The sequence below is a fragment of the Phocoena phocoena genome, chromosome 18, assembly GCF_963924675.1.
Source record: "Phocoena phocoena chromosome 18, mPhoPho1.1, whole genome shotgun sequence".
Taxonomy (NCBI): domain Eukaryota; kingdom Metazoa; phylum Chordata; class Mammalia; order Artiodactyla; family Phocoenidae; genus Phocoena; species Phocoena phocoena.
Genome location: NC_089236.1, coordinates 279,691 through 294,459, shown reverse-complemented (window position 1 = coordinate 294,459; position 14,769 = coordinate 279,691). Strand labels below are relative to the sequence as shown.

Here is a 14,769-nt window from a genome sequence, read left to right as displayed (position 1 = left end):
AAATTGAAAGCAATACTATAAAGGTAAGGGACATTAACACCCCACTTGCACCAATGGATAGGTCATCCAGACCAAAAACAGTAAGGAAACAGCAGATTTAAATAACACGTTAGATCACATGGACTTAACAGATATATGCAGAACATTCCATCCAAAAGCAGCAGAATACACATTCTTCTCAAGTGCACATGTAACATACTCCAGGGCAGATGACATGTTAGTTTACAAAACACGTCTGAATAAATTCAGAAAAATGAAATCGTATCAAGCATCTTCTCCAACCACAATGGTATGAAACTATAAATCAATCACAAGGGAAAAAAATGGGGAAAACCACAAAAACGTGGAGATTAAACAACATGCTACTGCACACCCAATAGGTCACTGGAGAAATCAAATACTTAGTGACAAATGAAAACAGAAATACAATATACCAAAAATCTACAAGACACAGCAAAAGCAGCTCCAAGAGGGAAGTTCATGGCAATTAGGCCTACCTCAAGAAACAAGAAAAATCTAAAATAAACCAACTTTACACCTAAAGGAACTAGAAAAAGAAGAATAAACAAAACCCAAAATTAGTAGCAGGGAGGAAATAATAAAGATCAGAGCAGAAATAAATGAAATAGAGACCCCTCCACCGCAAAAAAAAACCCAATAGAAATGGCCAACAAAACTAAGAACTGCCTCTTTGAAAAGATAAGCAAAATCAACAAAACTTTAGCTAGACTCACCAAGGAAAAAAAAGAGAGAAGACTCAAATAAATAAAATCAGAAATAAAAGAGGGGATATTAACAACTGATGCCACAGAAATACAAAGGATCATAAGAGACTATTAACAATTATATGCCAACAAAATGGACAACCTAGGAGAAATGGATAAATTTCTGGAACCACACAATCTTAGTAACTGAATCATGAAGAAATAGAAAATGTGAATAGACTCATTACTAGCAAGGGAATTGAAACAGTAATAAAAAAATCTCCCAACTAACAAAAGCCCAGGAGTAGATAACTTCACTGGTGAATTCTACCAAACATTCAAAAAAAAATGTTTTGAAGAATTCTCAAACTCTTCCAAAAAACTGAAGAGGAGAGAAACCTTCTGAACACATTTTATGAAGCCAGTATTTCCCTGACACCAAGACTATACAAGGACACCACAAGAGAAGAAAATTGCAGGTCAGTATTTCTGATGAACATAGATGTAAAGATCATCAACAAAATATTAGCAAACGATACATTAAAAGGGTCACATATCACGATCAAGTGGATTTATTCCAGCAGTGTAAGGATAGCTAAGCACCCACAAATTAATCAACGTGGTACATACATTAACAGGATGAAGGATAAAACCATATAATCCATCTCAATAGATGCAGAAAAAGCATTTGACAAAATTTAACACCGATTTATGATAAAAACTCTCAACAAAGTGGGTACAGGGAGAGTGTATTTCAACATAATAAAGGTCATATATGACAAACCCATAACTAACATCACACTCAATGGTGAGAAGCTGAAAGCTTTTCCTCTAAGATTAGGAACAAGACAAGGATACCCACTCTCATCACTTTCATTCAACATAGTATTAGAAGTCCTAGAACAAGTAATTCTAAAATTTGTATGGAAGCACAAAAGATCCCAAATGTCCAAAAAACAATCTAGAGAAAGAAGAACAAAGCTGGAGGTATCACGCTCTCTGATTTCCAACTATACTACAAAGCTACAGTAATCAAAACAGTATGGTACTGGCACATGAGCAGACACATAAATCAATGAACATAATAGAGAGTTCAGTAATAAACCCACACATATATGGAAAATTATTTTATAACAAGGGAGCAAACAACATACAATGGAGAAAGGATAGTCTCTTCAATAAATGGTGCTGGGAAAACTGAACAGCCACATGAAAAAGACCACTAGACCACTACCTTAAGCACAAAAATTAACCCCAAAAGAATTAAAGACTTGAATGTAAGAACTGAACTATAAAATTCCTAGAAGAAAACATAGGCAGTATCCTCACTAACCTCAGGCGTAGCAATTTCGGTGGATCTGACTCCAAAGGCAAGGGAAACTAAATCAACAAATGGGACTGCATCAAACTAAAAAGCTTCTGCACAGCAAAGGAAACCACCATCAAAATGAAAAGGCAACCTACTGAATGAGAGAAGATATTCTGCAAATCAGGTATCCAATAAGGTGTTAATATCCAAAATTATAATGAACGTATACAACTCAACAACAAAAATCCCCAAACAGCCTCATTAAGAAATGGGCAGAGGATCTGAATAGACATTTTTCCAAAGAAGACATACAGATGGCCAACAAATATATGAAAAGATGTTCAACATCAGTAATTCTTAAGAAAATGCAAATCAAAACCACAAGAAGGTATCACCTCACATCTGTCAGAATGCCTGTTATCAAAAAGACAACCAGGGCTTCCCTGGTGGCGCAGTGGTTGAGAGTCCACCTGCCGATGCAGGGGACGCGGGTTCGTGCCCCCGTCCGGGAAGATCCCACATGCCGCGGAGCGGCTGGGCCCGTGAGCCATGGCCGCTGAGCCTGTGCGTCCGGAGCCTGTGCTCCACAACAGTGAGAGGCCCGCGTACCGAAAAAAAAAAAAAAAAAAAAAAAAAAAGACAACCAATAAAAAGTGTGGGCAAAGATGTGGAGAAAAGGGAACCTTCCTGCACTGTTGGTGAGAATGTAAATTGGTACAGCACTATTGGAAAACAGTATGGAGGTTTCTCAAAAAATTAACTACTATATAACCCAGCTATTCCACTTTTGGGTATTCACCAGAAGAACCTGAAAACAATAATTCAAAAAGATATCTGCGGGCTTCCCTGGTGGCGCAGTGGTTGAGGGTCCGCATGCCGATGCAGGGGACACAGGTTCGTGCCCTGGTCTGGGAAGACCCCCACATACCGCGGAGCGGCTGGGCCCGTGAGCCATGGCCGCTGAGCTTGCGCGTCCGGAGCCTGTGCTCCACAACGGGAGAGGCCACAGCAGTGAAAGGCACACATACCGCAAAAAAAAAGATATCTGCACCCCTATGTGAACTGCAGCACTATTTACAACAGCCAAGATATGGAAGCAACCTAAGGGTCCATAAAATGGAATAATGGATAAAGGAGATGTGACATACACACAATTGAATACTACCCAGCCATAAAAAAAAAAATGCAATCTTGCATTTCTAACAACATGGATGAACCCTGAAGATATTATGCTAAATGAAATAAGCCAGACTGAGAAGGCCAAATACCACATGATTTCATTCATATGTGGAATCTAAAAAACCAACCAACAAAAGAGAAACAAACTCATACATACAGAAATCATATTAGTGGTTACCAGAGGGGAAGGGAGTTAGGAGATGGGTGCAAAGGGTGAAGGGTGTCAATTATAACGGTGATGGATGGTAACTAGGCTTGTGGTGTGATCACTTTGCATTGAATACAAATGTCAAATTATAATGCTGTACAACTGAAACTTATATAATAAAAAATATCTGGTGAATTTACCTTTAAAAATTTTCAATTTGTTTCTCAATTATAGTTTTCAAACATATTCAAAAGCAGAGAGAATAAATCTCATCATTCAGCTTTGACAATTGTCAATATATGACCAATTCTATTTCATCATATTCCCATGTATTCACTCCCATCCCTGATTTTTTTTTTTAATATTTATGTGTGTATGTATGTATGTATGTATGTCTGAGCTGGGTCTTCGCTGCTGCACGCGGGCTTCTCTAGTTGCAGCGAGTGGGGGCTCTTTGTTGCGGTGCACGGGCTTCTCATTGTGATGGCTTCTCTTGTTGCAGAGCACGGGTAGTTGTTGCACGTGGGCTCAGTAGTTGTGGCTCACAGGCTCTAGAGCACAGGCTCAGTAGTTGTGGTACACGGGCTTAGCTGCTCCGCAGCATGTGGGATCTTCCCGGACCAGGAATCGAACCCGTGTCCCTTGCATTGGCAGACAGATTCTTAACCACTGTGCCACCAGGGAAGCCCCTAATTATTTTTAAGTCCCAGATTTAACATTATTTCATTTGAAAATATTTTAGCTTGCATTTCCAAAACTAAATCTTTTTTTTTGCGGTACACGGGCCTCTCACTGTTGTGGCCTCTCCCGTTGCGGAGCACAGGCTCCGGACGCGCAGGCTCCGCGGCCATGGCTCACGGGCCCAGCCGCTCCGCGGCATGTGGGATCTTCCCGAACCAGGGCACGAACCCGCGTCCCCTGCATCGGCAGGCGGACTCTCAACCACTGCGCCACCAGGGAAGCCCCAAAACTAAATCTTTTTAAATAAACACAACCACAGTACTGTTGGCACATTAAAAATTAATAATTTCTTAAGATCAACTATTCTTAAGATCAACTATTCAGATGGTGTTTTTTTCCTGATGTTTCAAAACAGTCTGAATTGGTAAACAAAATCCATACATCATGAATGGGCAATATGTATCATTAGTGCCCCTTCCATCTCTTTCCCTTGTAATTTTCTGTTGAATTAACAGAGTTGGTTTGCAGTTTCAATGGTCTGAATTTAGCTGACTGCATTCTCATGGTGTTTAACATGTTCATCTGTCTCTTGTATTTCCTTTAAATTCATAGTTAGGTCTAGAGTCTCGATCAGATTCAGGTTCGCATATTTCTTTTTTCAGCAATACTATTCAGAGATGGTGCTGTGTACTTCCCTCAGGAGGTACATAATGTCTGATTCTCTTTTGTGATGTTAGCAGCCACCAACAATCATGTCTAGATCCCTTAGTATATAAGGGTTGTAAAATGGTGGTATTCCAATGATATCATTCCTCCTTTGTTAGAAGGAATGCTTATAAAGAACAACTTTCCCTTATCACCTAATTGATTATCTCCAGACACAGACTGTACAGGAAAAACAAGTGCTCATTTCCCTTATTTACCAATTTTAAGAATAATGAACTAGTTCCCTAGAATCCTCTAAAAGTGATTTTTTTAAAAAAATCACTTTATGAATTTAGAGACTTAAACATATCAAATGCTTTGATACAACATAATAATCATCCTACTGCTGTTCAAACTGTCCCATCTTTGGTCAGTGGAAGTTTATTCAGGTTGGCTACTGAGTCCTTTTGTCATAATCTATCTATCCATCCATCTATTTATTTATAGCTTTCTTGCTTTTTGCTAGGTCAAGATATTCTAGGCTCACACTGTGTATTTCATTCCCAAGACCTGGAATCAGACATTTTCCCAAAGAGCACTAAATTCTTTTAGTGGGAAATGGTATTTGGAGACCACAATTTGTGCACCAGCATGGCTCATTGCTACTGGGTCCTTCATGTTACAAGGCTAAATAACATGTTTTTTTTATAATTAAAATACCTTATCAGTTTCTACTGATACTATGAATTCAAAATCAGGAGTACAAGGTAAATCAACCTTAATCTTACATTTTTACCATCTAACAACCACACCTGTTTTTAATGATATGTACATAATTACTATTTTGAATTATCCCACAATACACACACAACAGTTTCAGTAACACTACAACCAACTTTGGGATTAATAAAAACAGCTGACTTGGGGGGGGGGGCAGTTATTTCTTGTCCTTAGGATATATTTTGGTAAGCATGTACAGTCAACTTATTGTGTTTTAAAGTTACTTGAAAAAGTTCCTCTCTGAGAGGCTATACCACCACCACATACGGTTAATTTCATTTTACTATTTTTACTGATTTGTCTGCATAAAATATTAATGTTGTTCTAATGTTAAACTGATATTGTTAGTAACCTCTTCTCTTTTCCCCAACTTATTTGAAGTACTTACTCCTAGTTAATACCAATGTGACAACAGGAAGTTGATTCAGCTTCTCACATATACTCTCCTTTCTCCCTCCATTCTTTGAAATTGTGGCTGATCTACTTTGCATTCTATACTGTTTTCCTAATAACGATCATTTAATCTTGGTTCTTTTGGTAAAATAAATGTAATGCTCACCACAATTCTTATGTCAAAATCTCTCTCGTTGGTTACCTAAAACTTGTTCTCTTACAGGGACCGTTCCTGGAAACAATATTCCCTGAGTGATGAAATCAGTATTTTGTGGTCTTTTTACCAATACCTGAAAGTCAGTTGGCTGGATATAAAACCCACAGCTTGCCATTTTCTTTTGAGTATTTTTAGAATGTTACTCTCTTACCTTCTGGCATAAAGTGTTGGTGATGACAATGTTATTTTATAATCTCTCGTGAATCAGTGATTTTACTAGATAATCTCTCAGTGTTGGCATTCCTGAACCGATTTTCCAAGATAGGCAGTGCGCCTTTTCAATGTATTTTTTAAAGTAGTATTTTAGGGGCACTTTTTTGAATTGGGTTTTTAGTATTTGTTTTGATCTATTTCTTTTAGTCTTGTTCTTTGACATTCCTATTACATGTATATTAGGTCTCCGCCTACTTTAGGTATCTTTTGTTTTCTTTTAAATCCTTTGGATTTTTAATTTTTAAATTAAAAACATCTGCCCTTTTGATCTTGTATTTCTATTTTTAAACATTTATTTAAATTTATTTGTTTACTTATTTATTTTTGGCTGCGTTGGCTCTTTGTTGCTGCACGCAGGCTTTCTCTAGTTGCAGTCAGCAGGGGCTACTCTGTTGCGGTGTGCAGGCTTCTCACTGTGGTGGCTTCTCTTGTTGCGGAGCACGGGCTCTAGGCATGCAGGCTTCAGTAGATGTGGCACATGGACTCAGTAGTCGTGGCTTGCGGGCTCTAGAATGCAGGCTCAGTAGTTGTGGCACACAGGCTTAGTTGCTCTGCAGCATGTAGGATCTTCCCGGACCAGGGATCGAACCCGTGTCCCCAGCATTGGCAGCTGAATTCTTAACCACTGTGCCACCAGGGAAGTCCCTTGTATTTCTCTTTAAGACATTTTCTATTACTTATTTGCTTTGTGTTTTTTTCTAGTTTAGTCTACATTCTGATATGATTTTCTTTTCCTTCCTGAGTGCTATCATCTCTTTTCAAATCTTCCTTTTTCTGTAATCAATCTTATTTGAGTTTTTCTAATTCTATTTTATGTTGTTCTTCACAGTGTCTATCATTTTCTAAATTTTTTAGTTTACTTTGAAGTACTACTGTTTTGTAAGCCTGTCTTTTTCGTGGATTCCATTGCCTCTAGGGTTATTATTTGGTTCCTAATTCTCTTTTCTCATAATAATTTGTAAGGAGTTCGACTGTAATCCTTTTTTTCACTCATGTATTAAGTGAAGTAAAATCTCCTGTACTTCAGGAGAACGGGGGGATCACAACTGCTTTCCGAGCTTCATGGCTCTGGAACTCTGACTTGTGTCATTCTCCCAAAGTGACAGACAACATGGCTTCATACCTTGCTCTCTACTTTTATCAGCATCTTTTCTTTCCTTTGCCCCACTGTCTGCCTTGCTTAAATCATGCTCTCTTCCCAGCAGATTCTCCTCTGTCTGGGGGTCCTGGAAGAGAGCTTGTGTGGCTAAGAAGGCTTCAGTACCATGAAACACCGGCCTGTCACAGAGCTCTCGCATTGAACTACAAAGAGCACCCTGCGTCTCAGTTTTGGTTGCTGTTCTCAAGTTGGCCCATGTGCTCCAGTGAAATGCTGTTGCCAGTTCCTATTTTCAGACCTGTGAGGACCCCAGGCAGCCTTCCCTCTCCATCCTCCCCCACAAGTGTGACACCACAGGGTCTGGTTTGTGGAGCACCCCACCTGCTTGTGTTGCCTACTTTCGTTGTAGATGTTGACCATGCAGTCTGCAGATTTGCATCCATGTTTATGTGTTTATGGTAGGATTCTAGCAGACTCTACAATTATACCTTGCCATTTCCCAGAATCCTAATTCACTCTTTCTGGTAATTTACACATTTTTAGCTATCCATGCGATTTTAAGCTTATGAAATACATTTTTATTTCTATCTGCTTGTGTGCCTCAAGGGTTTTTTTTTTTTTAACAGTTTGAATCCTTTCTAGATACCACCAAAGTTTATTATGTACTTCATATTTTTATCTTCCCTGTTTTTGTTTTTTAATTTTTTGGCCACACCATGCGGCATGTGGGATCTTAGTTCCTTGACCAGGTATTGAAGCCACGCCCCCTGCAGTGGAGGTGCAGAGTCTAAACCACTGGAGCGCCAGGGAAGTTCTTCTTTCCTACTTAAAACCTTAAAATTAACTAGACAGATCAACTAGATCTTATGAAAATTTCAGAATATGTCAGAAAAATCAAAACTGATAAGAATCCATCCAAAAAGAATATTTAAAGTCATATTCAATAATGAGAAAATTTACTCAGCTAAAAACTACCTTATATCAACAAGAGAGCATTCCAAAGATAATCTTCCCATGGTCTTTAGGTTTTCTTGAAGTTCTCTTAAACAGTTAATATTCACTACTAGTTCAACACCCACGTCATACAGCAAGACCTATGAAAACAATAACTTATTAAGTCTATGGAAAGACAGTGCTTAAAAATTTTTTTTTTTGCAAACTGAAAAGCATGATAAAAATTGGATGAAAATACAAAATGCATTCACTTTCATGATTATATTTTTAATGCTGCATTTACCTCCACCAATGTGTCTGTAACCATTCTGATGATCTGGCCCCTTTGCCACTGATTTTCATCTGGGATCTTAACAGCACAGTGCATATTGCTCTTCCATTTAACAGGTTCCCATTTTGAGTTTTCATAAGCAGAGACCATCTTTTCTCCTAAACTATGTAAAGAAAAAAAATGTTAACTCTCGAAACCTTTTCTTGTAACGTACAATTCCCTGACTCCCTGTCTTCTACTGTCCTCCCTCCCTCATTCTATTCCAAACAAACCGGCTACCTTGTTCTTCCTTGGACACCCAAGCACATTTCCACTGCAGGGTCTGGAACTAGTTCTTCCCTCTGCCTGACGTGAGCTTCTCCCAGGCATCTTCATGGCTCCCTCCCTCCCTGCCTTCCGGGTCCACTTCAAGTGTCACTGACTCTGTGAGGTCTTCCTCCCCCACTGCTTGATCTTTCTCGTCTTCATCATCATCTGCTGCACTGAATCCTTTGTTCACTGTCACTCCCTCTACTAGTATTTAAGCTCCATGACAGCACAAGCTTGTCCATGTTTTTACCACTGTATCCCCAACACCTATAATACTGGCTGTCAAATAATAGGCACTCAGTAAGCATTTGTGGAATTTATAAACCCTAACACAGTGAAAATAACCAGTAAAAATATTATTTGTATACTTTTAACTGGCTTTTTAGTGAATATTTAGCTGAAATAATTTTGTACTTTTAAAATTCTGCATTTATGACTTCTAGATCTTTGAAACGAAATACAGAAAAAAGAATAAAGCTACACGCACAATGTTTTCTTTGAATGTTATACCTATGAAGTAAGTCTTCTGTTAATAACCACTGAACATAAATCTTCTCAGGAGACACTACGTTGCAGATGTACACAGGCAGTTCCTTATAATAAAGTGACTGCAGATCCTCATTAGGTAGAGATTTTGCAAATACAGGATTTAAGTTGTTTACTTCATTTGAAATAATTTCTTCTGGAGAAGGATCCCATACTTCAGTATGCTTTTTGGAATTATCTTTGAGGGTATATCTGAAAAATAACAAAATCCATTAGCAAAAAGAGTAGCTTGCAAAATATTTATGTTTGTACTTGCTTAGATCTAGAGATGAATAATACGATTTTAGATACGATTCACTGCTCTGCAGTTTTGATACTAACAGAAATTTTAGTCTTTTGCAGAGCACAGGCTCCGGACGCGCAGGCCCAGCGGCCATGGCTCACGGGCCCAGCCACTCCGTGGCATTTGGGATCTTCCCGGACCGGGGCACGAACCCGTGTCCCCTGCATCAGCAGGCGGACTCTCAGCCACTGTGCCACCAGGGAAGCCCCAGTCTTTTTTTTAAAAAGAGTTCTTAATGATTAACAAAGGACAAAGAGGACAAGTAAAAGCCAAACTTTCTATTTTAAAAACAGTTTAAAATACCAAGTGTGCTCATAATTACACAATTTCCCACTGATATTTTGTACTCACAAAGGAATAGAATTATTCAGTGTTTTTTTTTTTGGTGACTTGAATATTTCTCCTTGACTAAAAAGTATCCATCTGTCTGAGAATATAAGTGGAAAACAACTGCTATTTTAAAATACCTTAATAAGCAAAATTATAGAAGTGTTTAGAATGTTTAATGAATCAGATTAGCTCAGATTCTAATCACAAATAATTAATGTCAAAATTTCTTTAAAGGAAAAAACTTAAGTTCTTTCACAATAAGCTTGAGATTTTGCTAACCAAAGAGACTAACAATTTTTCCTTCTAAATCTAATGGACAGTTTTCAGTCCTTACTCAACATCTACTCTGAGCCTAAACTAGCTACTCTTTCCTTCTTGAAATGCTCTCTTTCTTTGGTTCCTGGTTTTTCTTTAGTTTTAGGTTCCTGATTTTTTTTTTTTTTTTTAACTTCTCTCTCTTGTAAGTGATAATGCTCAGACTTGCATCTTCACCTAGGAAGACTGGTATGATTGATGAAAGTGATGGACTCATTTATTACGTGTATGTTAACTTGCCATCTGAATCACCTAACCAGGTCTCTCTTCCATGCTCCAGACCCAGGTACTCATTTCTTTCATTCAACTAATATTTCTTGGGTACATACTGTGAGCCAAGAATGCTAGATCCCAGAGATATGGCAGTGGACAAAATAAGCAGGGTTCCTGTCCTCCTGGAGCTTATGCTATTGTGATACTGAGAGATCACATAATTACACAAAAAATAAATTATACAGAACAAGGGCATAGGCCAACGAAATCTAACCCAGTCTGTGAGTTGGAGAAGGTTTCTCTTGATTAAATGACATTTCAATTGAGATTTTAAAAGGACAAGCAGAAGTTAGTGAGGCATTCCAGAAACCAAAAGAAAACATGTAGCTTTGACATAGTAGAGCAGTAGGACATGACATGAACCTTAAGGTAGACAGGGACCAGAATATTTGGGAAACACTATGTTTTATTTTATAAAGGATGGTGTGCGTATATGATATAGTTGAGCCCGACAGACTAGACTGTGGAACTTCACATTTCTTTTCTTCTTATGCCTCAGGTGCTCAGGGCACGCACTGATCAAGGGAAGTTCATGTTCTACTTTGAGGACAGGCCATAGATATTATGAAAACAGTGGGACTGGTTGCAGTCCTCAGGAATCGGCAATCCGGGTGTGGAAGGGCAAGGAGACTGGCTGGGCTGCCAGAGCAGCAGAGGTGGTTTATGAAAACTGGTACCTTGGGAGGGGCAAAGCAATGTGCTTTTATAAAATTTTCAAAAGTAAATACTGTAAGTGCAATTAGTTAAGATCACGGGCTGTTTCCACTCTCACTTTCCCTGTCCTATTTTTTCTCATCTTGGATGTTGGCCAAAGCATTCTGGGTTGGCTAAGGGGAAGCTGAGTTGGAGACACATTTAGTTTGGATTTAGTGGGATACAGTTTTGTGGCTCAGGACACGTCCTGTGGAGTTACACTATTGCTAGCCATCTTGGTGCAGCAGTGGGTTCCAGAAATGCTCCCACAACCTTAGTGTCACATATGAAAACATAAGGTTCAATACAAAGCTAATGCACCACTATGTGTAATAAGTAATTGAGCCACTGTACACCTGCTTTCCTGGCATAACAGTGCTTCTCTTTCATTCTTTAACATGTCCCAGTTTGGATGAGAAATAGGGTTACCCTGTTAATAAACAAATTAAATCATATATCAATACATTAATAAATGTCAAATCAAACTGTATTAAAGATTCATTATAATAAAACTTGAAGTGTCTTGAATATTATGTATATACATAATGTATGTATAATACATGAAAGAAATAATAGATTCTCCTAAAATTAATTTTAGAAATTTACATGACATTACCAATAATTGAGCTATGGCACTAAAAAACTTAAAAAAAAAATTACCAATAAACAAATTTCGATCAGCCACACTAAAGACTGGATTACTTTTCTATTCTCTCCATAGGGATATCACAAAATCTGATATTTCATGTGGTAATCAGTATACAGCTAAAAAAGAAAGTATTTTACAGATGAGTCTGAATTTTCTAAAATTTGTGGTATTTGTTAACTTTTGAAACTCTAATTTGTTCATTTCTTTTGCCAGCCTATATAAATATTACTTTTGTTTTTTAAATTCTATAGTTATAATTTTGCATTCTTTTTCTCAAAATGGGGTCTCCCAAATGGTACAAACTTCAGGCTGACCCAGGAGACCTGGAGTTGCCCTTGCCGGGCACAAGCCTGAGCACCAAGGGTGAGCAGACATGGCCGCCTCTCCCCTCACCCCCCTTCCTTAGCCGCTGCAGCGCCCGCTCCTCACTCTCACCACGCAACCCCTGCGGTCCCACGGCCGAGGGCATGGCCCACAGCTCCCCACCGCTGCACAATGCTTTTGCTGCCTGGAGATTCTCCCTCTGCTTTCTTAGCCACAGGACCTCATGCAATACACCCAGAGCGGGTGCTGCCTTCACTCTCCCCACAAACCTGTGCTCTGTTCTCAGGGAATGGTGTCACCAGTCACTGGTGGTCAGGTCAGTGATCCTGAGTCAACCTCAACTCCCTCCTCTTTCTCACCTACAATGAGCAGCAGGGTCTTGTGATGCTCACCCCCTTTATGTTTCACGATCTAGCCATTTTCCATCTCCAGGTGTTTTTTTAAAACTTGCCATCAGACACAGCTTTCTAAAATGCAAATCTCTCAGTCCTCTGTTTAAAATCCTTCAATAGGGCTTCCCTGGTGGCGCAGTGGTTGAGAGTCCGCCTGCCGATGCAGGGGACGTGGGTTCGTGCCCCGGTCCAGGAGGATCCCACATGCCGCGGAGCGGCTGGGCCCGTGACCCATGGCCGCTGGGCCTGCGCGTCCGGAGCCTGTGCTCCGCAACGGGAGAGGCCGCAACAGTGAGAGGCCCGCGTACCACACACACACACACACACACAAAAAAAATCATAAAATCCTTCAATAGCTCCCCTTTCTTCAAGGGATAAACTGCAAACACATTCAAGTGTTTGAAAAGTACTGTAATTTACTTCTCAGTGACTGAGTTTCCTCAATTATCTAGTCTCTGCGTTTCTCCTGCCATACCAGCCACCAGTACCTTTTTTTCTGTCCGTTAGCTGTGTGACTATACTAACAATACATAAACACACGTATTTTTCCTGAATGCAGGCCTTCACTCCTGGTTGTATTAAAGAATTCAGCTTAAGTGAGAGCTCCACTGGTGAGCTCTCCAGGATTCCCACAGCACTGTAATTACCCTTTGCACAGCCCTTATCGCACTGAAAGGTCAGACTGACCATCTCCTTTCCTACTACAAACCAACCTTACTCACCACTGAGTATAGCATAACAAGTCAGCCTGTAAATATTTCTCGCTTATGTAACTGAACAATAAGGACTATTAGCTAATGGGCTATTTTTTTTAAAAAAACAAGTTTATTGAAGTGTATCTTAGATGTCAAAAAGTTCACCCATTTCAAGTGTATGACAGTAACTTTACCAAATGGTATAACCACCAGCATCGATCAGTTTTAGAACATTTTCACACATACACCCCCGTAAGACCCCCCACGTCCATTTACCCTTAATCCTTGTGCCCACTTCTAGCCCCAGGCAACCCCTAATCTACTTTCTGTATCTACTGGTTTGCCTTTTCTGGACATATCATACAATTAGTAATCTCGTGTTTCTGGCTTCTTTTACCTAGATTAAAATTTCTGAGGTTTAGGGACTTCCCTGGTGGTCCAATGGTTAAGATTCTGTGCTCCCAATTCCGGGGGGCTGGGTTTGATCCCTAGTCAGGGAACTAGATGCCACATGCCACAAAGAAGATCCCACGTGCTGCAACTAAGACCCGGCACAGCCAAATAAATAAATAAATATTTTTAAAAAATTTCTGAGGTTTATCCATGAAGTAGATGTGTCAGTTTGTTTCTTTTTATGGCTGAACAATATCCCACTGTAGGAATATACTGTGTCCTGTCTATTCACCAGTCACTGGATATTTACATTGCTTCCAATTTTTGGCTAGAATATGAATAGTGCTGCTATGAACAACTGCTTGCAAGTTCGTGTATGGACATATGTTTTCATTTCTCCTGGGTAGATACCTAGGAGAGGAACTGCTAGGTTTTATGGTACTTTTATGTTTAAATTTTGAAACATCCACAAGCCATTTTCCAAAGAGCTACACACTGTTCTGCGTCCCCCAGTAATGAGGGTTACTCCACGTCCTCACCAGCATCTGTAATTGTCTGTCTTATGTATAACAGCTGTTCTAGTGGGGGAGAAATGGTACCTCATTATGGCTTTAATCTGCATTTCCCTGATGATTAATGACATTGAGCATCTTTCATGTACCGATTAGCCAATTGTATATCTTCTCTGGTAAATGTCTGTTCATATATTTTATCCATTTTCTTTGGTTGGACTTCTTATTGAGTTTTAAGAGTTCTAGGAATTCCAAAAACAAGTCCTTTATAGGATACATTCTGCAAGTATTTTCTCCCGGTCTGTTGTTTGTCTTTCACTTACTTAATAGTGTCTTTTGAAATGTACATGTTTTAAATACGATGAGGACAAACTTATCATTTCTTTTCTTTTATGGACTGTGCTTTTGGTGTCTTATCTTAGATATCTTTGCTCAATCCATTGTACTGAAGATTTCCTTCTT

The 14,769-nt window shown here is 39.2% G+C and overlaps 1 protein-coding gene across 1 annotated transcript in view; it reads right to left on the bottom strand.

Annotated features, from left to right (window-relative positions):
• Nucleotides 1-14,769, bottom strand: part of RNF17 (ring finger protein 17) — a 109,528-nt gene that overhangs the window by 32,205 nt on the left and 62,554 nt on the right. Inside the window, exons 20-22 of the mRNA XM_065896316.1 lie at nucleotides 9,413-9,640; nucleotides 8,606-8,756; nucleotides 8,344-8,462 (exon numbers count right to left, since the gene is read on the bottom strand). Of these exons, the coding sequence (XP_065752388.1) occupies nucleotides 8,344-8,462; nucleotides 8,606-8,756; nucleotides 9,413-9,640 (498 nt within the window). The remainder of the gene's footprint in view (nucleotides 1-8,343; nucleotides 8,463-8,605; nucleotides 8,757-9,412; nucleotides 9,641-14,769) is intronic.